At 32.4% G+C, this 9,056-nt stretch overlaps 1 protein-coding gene across 1 annotated transcript; it reads left to right on the top strand.

Moving 5' to 3' along the window:
• The first annotated feature begins 2,031 nt into the window (after positions 1 to 2,031).
• On the top strand, positions 2,032 to 2,457 carry LOC123269434. Its single transcript, XM_044735175.1, has one exon. It carries the CDS (start codon positions 2,032 to 2,034, stop codon positions 2,455 to 2,457), a length of 426 nt encoding a protein of 141 aa, XP_044591110.1.
• Positions 2,458 to 9,056: the final 6,599 nt, after the last annotated feature.

Genomic DNA, 9,056 nt, shown 5'->3' with positions numbered 1-9,056 from the left:
AGTTTTTGAAGTTTAAATTTAGTTTTTGAAGTAAAAAAAAACGACTTTTTTTTCACTTTTTTTGCAATTTCTCGAAATCTACTGGTCCGAATCGGTTCCAACCTACAGAAAATCTAAGTTTGGCAAAGCCCTTTCAAATGACACCAACCGCGATGAAATCGGTCAAGCCGTTTAAAAGTTACGAGAGGTTTACACACACACACACACACACACACACACACACACACACACACACACACACACACACACACACAAACACACAGTTTACCAGCCGAAAAGAAGTTGAAACAATTAAGCTAAAAGTCGGTGACCGAGAAATCACATCACAACCTCATATACGATATCTGGGAGTGATGCTTGATGCCCGACTCAACTTCAAGCAGCAAGTGGAACACGTCTGTACGAAAGCGTCAGTAGTGAGAGCTAGTCTCACACGATTGATGCCGAACGTCGGAGGTCCAAAGCAGAGCAGGAGGTTACTATTGTCATCAGTAGTCACATCGGTGCTCACCTACGGAATATCCATTTGGGCTGACGCACTAGAGGTGCAAGATTCATGGAGAAAAGCTGGACCAATATATCGTATGAGTGCCCTACGAGTTGCAAGCGCCTTTCGAACAATATCAGAGGAAGCAGTGTGTGTCATTTCCGGAACTTTGCCGCTCAGAGTCCTAGCTGAGGAAAGACGGAACCTTTACCAACGAAAGAGGACAACCACACAAAGTGCCGAGGAACTCAGAGCTGAAGAACGGCAGAACAGCATCGCACGATGGCAATCGCAGTGGGACGCCGCGACAAGAGGGAGATGGACACACCGTCTCATGCCGAAGATCGACGTTTGGCTAAACCGAAGTCATGGCGAGGTCAATTACTAACTGACGCAGTTGTTGTCAAGCATGATGATTCACCGGAGTGCCCGTCCTGCCCAGGAATCAATGAAGACGCGGAGCACGTTTTCTTTGAGTGCCCACGATTTTACCCACAGCGAGATGAGCTGGAGATAATCCTAAAGAAGAAAATCCAACCAGAGACAATAGTAGAAGCAATGTTGTCATCAAGAGCCTCCTGGAACGCCATCAGCACATTTGCAACAGAAGTCCTTATAGACTTGCGTTCCATTGAAAGAAGAAGAGCAAATGACAACAACTGGAAGAAAGGTAAAATAACACCTTAGCTACCAGAAGAAAGAGCAGTAGCTAGATCCTCCCCTCACGAAGTAATGCCTAACGGCGGTTTCCATGAGGGATTAGGGGAAAGAGGAAAAGGGGTTTAGGGTTTAGTGGGTAGGGGCGCTAGCGTCGAGTTTTAGTATGACACTGCGTCGAGTCGAATGGCACCAACCGCGATCAAATCGGTCACGCCGTTCAAAAGTTATAAGAGGTTTACATACATCCACACATACACACACACACACACACACACACACACACACACACACACACACACACACACACACACACACACACACACACACACACACACACACACATGCATACAGACTTACAGACACCATCGCGGGAATAGTCAGGGAAGCTTCCTAGGACCTCGAAACGTCGAGATTCGATGAAAACTCGATTTTCGTAAAACGGGGTGAAAACAATAACTTCCCGATTTTTGAAAATCTTCAATTTTCTTAGCGGGAAGTTAAAAATAAAATTTTTAAATATATAATCAATTTACTTAAATTTTTCATAAGTATTAAAGGTACAGTATTACTGTGTCTTTATTATGATCCAACATTAATAATACAGTAAATTTGTATCTTTCTTATGATCCAACATTTATAATATTTAATACATTTATAATCCACATTTTTTAAAATCGAAATTAAATAATGCTGTGAAGCGGAAAAGAAGAGAAGTTATGGTAATTATTATGTGATGCGTTCCAACATCCACGTCATAAATAGGATAATTGGGAGGAAGGGATTGAGAAAAAAATTGGAAAGGCCCTTCTGAGTAAGAGCTCATAGAATATGCGATAAAAAATTCGGATAGCTTGGACTGGGACTTGAACCCAGAACCTTGCGAGATGCTCTATAATTTAGGACTCATAGTTGGAGCTCCGGTTATTTTGCTTCGTAATTTGAACCCATCACGGTTGTGCAATGGCACGCGATTAGTCGTTGAAAAATTAATGAACAACGTCATCGAAGCCATTATTTTAAATGGCAAATGCCGGGGTGAAAGTATATTTCTTCCACAAATCTCTATTATACTCACAGATGTGCCTATTCAATTGAAACGCATTCAGTTCCTCATTAGATTGGCATTTGCAATTACTATTAATAAGTTTCAAGGTCAAATAATGTCTGTTTGTGCCTTAGATTTGAGCACATCATGTTTTCCACACGGACAATTCTACGTGGCATACTCTCAAGTGGGCAAACCATCCAGTTTGTTTGTGTTAACTGAAGATGAAATGATAAAAAATATTGTATACTCCATTGCACAATAAGATTAATATTGTTGACTAATAGTTTCAGAATTTGTTGTATATACAATTTAAAAACAAAGTTACAATAAATTAAAAAAAGACCATTCGGCAGCCAAAATGGGAATAGATTTCAATAACAAAAACAAATTTTTCATAAAAGAATATTGATAATAATATATAACTTCTGTTACAATAAAACAATGACATCAAAACAAATGCAAAAGTAAAATTTCATTAGATCTGTCTGAGAGAGTAGGAAATTTTTGGTCTAGACTGATAGTGAAGTATAAAAATTAAAGTTTATTCAAGGAGCTTTAAGGTGCAATTTACAAAAATGTTACAAGTCATCGCACTCAGATGTCATTCCGCGATGAAACAGTAAAAGTTCCAAATTTTGAGGATTTAGAAGAATCCAAATTTCTGACATTCCTAAACTGTTTAATCCAAAAAAAAATATATAAACATGCGAATTCAAGATTGCTTAATAAGCTTTTAGATGCAATTTACAGGAATTCAATAAGATATCGCGTTCAATTGTTATTACAGATCCAATTAACACAAATTGAATATAAAATCGCATTCAATTGTTATTACACAGAAATACGGTAAAAGTGAAAATTTTATCGAGTTTCGAAAATTTTTGAATTGCTTTCATTTAATAACTAACCGACAGATTTGGCTCATCTTAGAACTTAACCTCAGAAATCGTCCTAAGAATGAGTATGTTACGTTTTATTGAGATGTTCCACTCATATACCACATACGCACACACAATAAATAAGATATATTTTCATACTCTAGAATAATTCATATGGCAAAACAACGTTTGCCGGGTCAGCTAGTGTATTATTAAAATTATTTGAGAATTTTGGAAAAAATTAAAATAATCAATTAAATATTTATAAATCTGACAACATATTAATTAGTTACAAATAAAAGACATCACCACGGAACAATCACATGTTCCGCACTGTCGAAACTAGTATTAAAAGTCTTCGATAGATGGCGTATGGCCGCAGAATTGTTCTTTTTCTAGATACTTGACTTTGAAGTATTAAGTTAAGAAAAGAGTAGAATTTTTGTACTCTAATACAGAGTGTATCTGTTTTTAAAGAAAATTGTACAAACAACTAAAATGAATGTTGTATCAACTTTATTATAAATATAACTTCATTTATCACTTTGACTTAGGCTTCAGGTTTGTCTACATCTTGATATGGCCTTATCAACCCTGGTCAAGTCTGATATTGTCAATTTTTATATTAGGTCTGATCAGAATATTTTTTCACGGGATATTTTATTCATTTATTTAGTTTAGTTTTAATTCCGGCACGTTCTATCGAGGTGCAGGACACTTGTGCATGGAACCAGAATATACAGAGTATAATTTGAGTTAAGTTTGTGATACAATATGTAAAATACAATCCGAGCAAAAACAGTTTCACTGTAAAAAAATCGCGCCAAGTCCACGTTCATAAGATTATTAAGAAAAAAAAATTGTATTTCTTTACAAAAAGATATAAAATAAAAAATTAAAAATTCAAGTAACCGATAAGGTTGTATATGATTTTCGAAAATTAAAAAGAATTTTGTTGTAAATTTAAAAATTAAAAGAAACAATTCTGGAACGTATTTAGTGTGCGTGGTTACGAAATATTTCACTTTTTATGAAATTCCTAAAATCTATCTACTAGGACTTTTTAAAAAAATTGAAGTACACAATGACGCACACCAAGTACGTTCCAAAATTGTTTCTTTTAATTTTCAAATTTACAACAAAATTTTTTTTAATTTTCGAAAATCATATAGAACCATATCGGTTACTTGGATTTTTTATTTTTTATTTTATATCTTTTTGTAAAGAAATAAAATTTTTTTTTCTTAATAATCTTATGAACGTGGACTTGGCGCGATTTTTTTACAGTGAAACTGTTTTTGCTCGGATTTCAGTATTTTTTGTAATTATAATAAAAATTGACAATTTTAATTTAATACATTTCCGGTGGCAAACTATCCCCTTTAAGCTATAGTTCACGAAAAAGTTATTCTTGCGCTGCCTGGCGTGTGTAATTGCTAGCTTTTAAATATCTTTTTTCACTGTAGTTTCCCATCTATTATAAGATTAGCATGCATCCTTATATTATTTAGTCTCTGGCCGTCCGCTTTTTACATAAAAAAAAAGTTAAAATCTAAAAATCTGGGTCGTTATAGTTTGTGCTGATTATTTTTAATAATTTTAAATAGAAATTATAAAGATAATTGATAATAATCAAGTAATACGTGTAATAAAAAGCATGAACTACTATTATAAAATATCATATAAAAAAAAAAATCAAAATAAATTTGAAAAAAAATTTGTAACCTCAAAAAACCGTTCTGCTTACGGTATATACACACTCGGTAGTCTGGCTTGAGAACGGAACTCTATCGAGTCTGTTGATTTATAAAAATACAGTACAAAGCTTTAACATATCATATAAAGAAAAAAAAGATACAATAAATTAAGATAGATTTAATCGAATTTTCAAGAATCCATAAACTAATCTTCTTGCGAATACATTTAGGTTTAACATTTAAATTTTCCAGATTCAATGGTAGTTTATTATAGTATTTAATTGCAACATAGTATGCATTTTTTAAGCTTATTGATTTTTTGATTTTAGGTAATATTAGCTGTCTAGTTCTGGTATTTGACAATCTTCCCGCAAATAACTTTTTACATTCTGAGAAGTAGTACGTAATACTATTGGCTATAAAAGCCTGCTTTATATTTAATGGTGTTACAAGTTTATTAGTTGTATTTATTTTATTAATTAGTCTGTTCTATAAAGAGATTATAGGTTTTATAGAATTATTGTATGCTCCTCCCTAGGTAGTAATACCATAGTTTATAATACTCTCAAAAAGACCGTGGTATATTGATTTTATAATTAGATATGATTACACGGAAAGAAAGATTTCTTGACTGGAGAACAAAATTCTTGGCTCAAGTAATTTTTCGGTCGCCCGAAGAAAGACCGAAATTGTATTGGCCGAAGTAAAAATTTTTCTTGAAATTCTATTCTTGATGGAAGTAATTTTTTCTCAATTCAAATTATCATAAATAATTGATACAAGAAATTTTTATATTTGATCAAGATTTTTAGATACTTTAGGGAAGCAGCGCCACCTACTTGAAATCTTGAGAAAATTTTTCTCTTGAATATTTGATATATATTTTAGATTATTTTAGTGCGCAATTATACATATTGAATTAAACAAAAATGATTCAATATTATTTGATCTTCCCATTTGACATGTTAGTCAATAGAAATATTAATGAAAATTTACTATCGAGATATTTAGTATTTTGGAGCAAGAGAAAAATTTTCTCAAAACAAGAAAATTTACTTCTGTCAAGAACTTAATTTTTTGGAGCAAGAGAGAAATTTTCTCAAAACAAGAAAATTTTCTTGACAAATTAATTGACTTGGATCAAGATACGTATTTCTTGAAGCAAGGGAATTGATTTTTTGGAATAAGTGAAATTTCTTGTGTCAAAAAAAAATTTTTTTTTCGGCCAAGTAAATAATTAGGAAGAAAAATATTTTCTTGGCTCAAGTGAACCTACCTTTCTGTGTAGATCTGGCTATTTTTTGGATCTGATCATATATGATTATACATGATCATATATAAACATGTCTGTTCATATATTAACAGATCAAGTTATGTATGATTAGACAAAATCTTTTTTCATCGGGAAATTCAGTTGTTACCACAACATATCTTAGATTATTTTAACAAATTTTTTTCTGCGTGTACGGTCGACACAAAATTTGTGTTGAATTTCAAAGTAACACACTGTATGTTTCTTTAACAAAAATGTTTACACAGACAGTATTCATCACTAATACACAATATTTTTTGATTTGTAAAGAATGTATATGGCCACAAAAACTTTCAAGCTCTCAGGCTTGTTGCGATAAGTATGGAAACAATATGGGAGAATACTGAGAAGAAGAAAGAAAACCTTTAGATGATTTTATGCTTCATGTTGTTTTGTTATTAAAAATTATATTATTTATACTATTCATGATATTATTCATAAATTTCTTCAAGGATAAGTTAGATGACAGTCGATCTATTTAAGAATAGTTCTGAGAATTTCAATTAAAATTTTTGTAGATTCATTGCATTATCACAAGTTTCTAAATGAAGAGCATTGGAAAAATTATATGTCTGGACATTAGGGTGTCAGCGATAAATGACATGGCGCGTACAAAAGTGTTGAATTAAAGAAAATGCTACCGTATATAATACAAATAACTCTAGTTTAATCACCCTATAATCTCTTCATTGAGAAGGGCACATAGAAAAATTTTCGGCAGCAAGCCGACATTATTACATTCCATGATCATGAGGAGATCCCAGCTGCTATTTTTCTTTCTTGTCAACATCAATATATTTTCTTGTCACTGTTTTTTGATCCTCATTGATATTCAATAGACACACACACACACACACGCATATATGTGGAGTATTCCATACCAAATTGACCTTTTTTGACCCCGACCCTTTTCGATTTGGCTGAAAGTGTTACATCTCTTTTACCCTATGAAAAACGGTTCTCAGAAGTTTTTCAAATTATATTAATCAACCCAAAGAAAGTTATGAAGTTTTCCAAAAAATGGTTTTGTATTTTCAAATAGCTATAATCTTTTCAAAAATGAACTTATTGGGATGTTTTATTTTCAAAATTTTTGTTATTAAATGTATTCTTCACAAAAAAAAAATACAAAAAATTTCAAGATCAACAACTCCAAAACATTTTCGGGTTCTTTAACTTCCTGCTAGGAAAATTGAAAATTTTCTAAAAAATACGGAAGTTATTGGTTTCACTCCGATTTTCGAAAATCAAGTTTTCATCAGATCTCGACGTTTCGAGGTCCTTGGAAGCTATTCTGACTAATTTCACGAAGACTTCCATATGTCCATATGTCCGTGTGTGTGTGTGTGTGTGTGTGTGTGTGTGTGTGTGTATGTGTGTGTGTGTGTGTGTGTGTGTGTGTGTGTGTGTGTGTGTGTGTGTGTGTGTGTGTGTGTGTGTGAACCGCTTATACCTTTTAAACGACTCAACCGATCGAAACCTACGAAACGGCGTTCCGAAGAGTTCCCTCAAACTTATATTTCCTTAAAAGTTGAACCGATTCAAACCGATAGATTTTGAGAAATGTAAAAAAAAATAAGAAAAAAAATTTGTTTAAAGGTGGTTTTATTGGAATAACTTTTAAACGGCTTTATCGATTAACTTCAAAAATCACCTCTTAACATTGAAAAACAACGTCGATCGCAGCTAATCCGATCGAAATCGGTTGATTCGTTCTAGAGATATCGTGAAAGAAAAATTTCAAAAAAAGTGTTTTTTTTACAAAACTTCGACATTTCTTTTCGGATCGTTTTTGATGAATTTATAACTATACGAGCTCAAATAACCACATTCATCTTATCCAAGAACGTCGAAATCGGTCGATTGGTTTGTGAGTTATCGTTATCAAATAAATTCGGGAAAAGTGGATTTTTCAAAATTCTCTAAAATTTTCGGTCTGATCAATTTGTGTTCAAAAGTCTATCATAGAATTCAAAAAAACGTGTCGAATACTGCCATCCGCGTGAAAATCGGTTTATTCATTCAAAAGTAATTGCAGTTTGAAAATTTTAAGAATAGTGTTTTATTAAAATTCTATTAGGTTTTTGAGATCGAAGAGTTCAAGAGCATCGAACAGCCAACTCTTTCAGCTCAGAGAGCTCAAAATAACATAAATTGTATTGTTGAGCTCGAAGAGCTCAAAAACGTCATAAGTGCAATTTTAAGCGCATATATATGGAATTAGCGGAAAGTTGCAGGGATGGCCTTCAGGGTCAACCGTTTTCCTAATTTTTTTTATGTAACTCTTGATTAATTGATCTCAAATTGCTCAAAATCGATCTATTAAAAGAGTGCTTTAAGGTTAAAAAAAAACGAGAAGTTCCAGGAATGACCTGCTGCTCGACCGTTTTTCAGATTTTTTTTCAAAATTCAATATCTTTTGAACCAATGATAAAAAAAACTCAAAATTAAAGTGAAGAAGATTTTTGATAGATACTAAAAAATATCCAAAAATCGAGAAAAAAATTATTTAAAAGGTTGACCCTGAATTCCCGACTAGAAATTACTTTGGGATTACCCAGTGTATGTTTTTATACTCATTAAGGAAGGCTTCCAGGTAAATTTTAAGATTTTTGTCATAATCCGTTCAAAAGATATGAATTTTTTAAAAAAATCGCTCTTTTTTTGGTTTTTTGCCCTTAACTTTGTCAAAAATGGACAAAATTAAGTTTTTTTTTTGTCTTTAATTTTCGATTTTTCATGTAGTTTTTGGAAGAAAATACAAAAAAATTTTTCAAAATATTTTACTATGTGAATTTCGAGTTTGAAAATTTTAAAGCTGATTTTTTAATTTGATGCATGCTTCGATTTTTTTGAAATTTCGCTATAACAAACAAATGTTTTTTCTGCAACTTTTAAGACCCATCCGATCATGGGCCTTCTATGGCTTCTATTTTTTTTCTAATTTTTGAAATTAACAAAATTCGTTTTCCTA

This window comes from Cotesia glomerata, linkage group LG1 (assembly GCF_020080835.1).
Source record: "Cotesia glomerata isolate CgM1 linkage group LG1, MPM_Cglom_v2.3, whole genome shotgun sequence".
NCBI lineage: Eukaryota > Metazoa > Arthropoda > Insecta > Hymenoptera > Braconidae > Cotesia > Cotesia glomerata.
The sequence above is the reverse complement of the archived record's forward strand: the minus strand, read 5'-3'. Positions and strand labels throughout refer to the sequence as shown.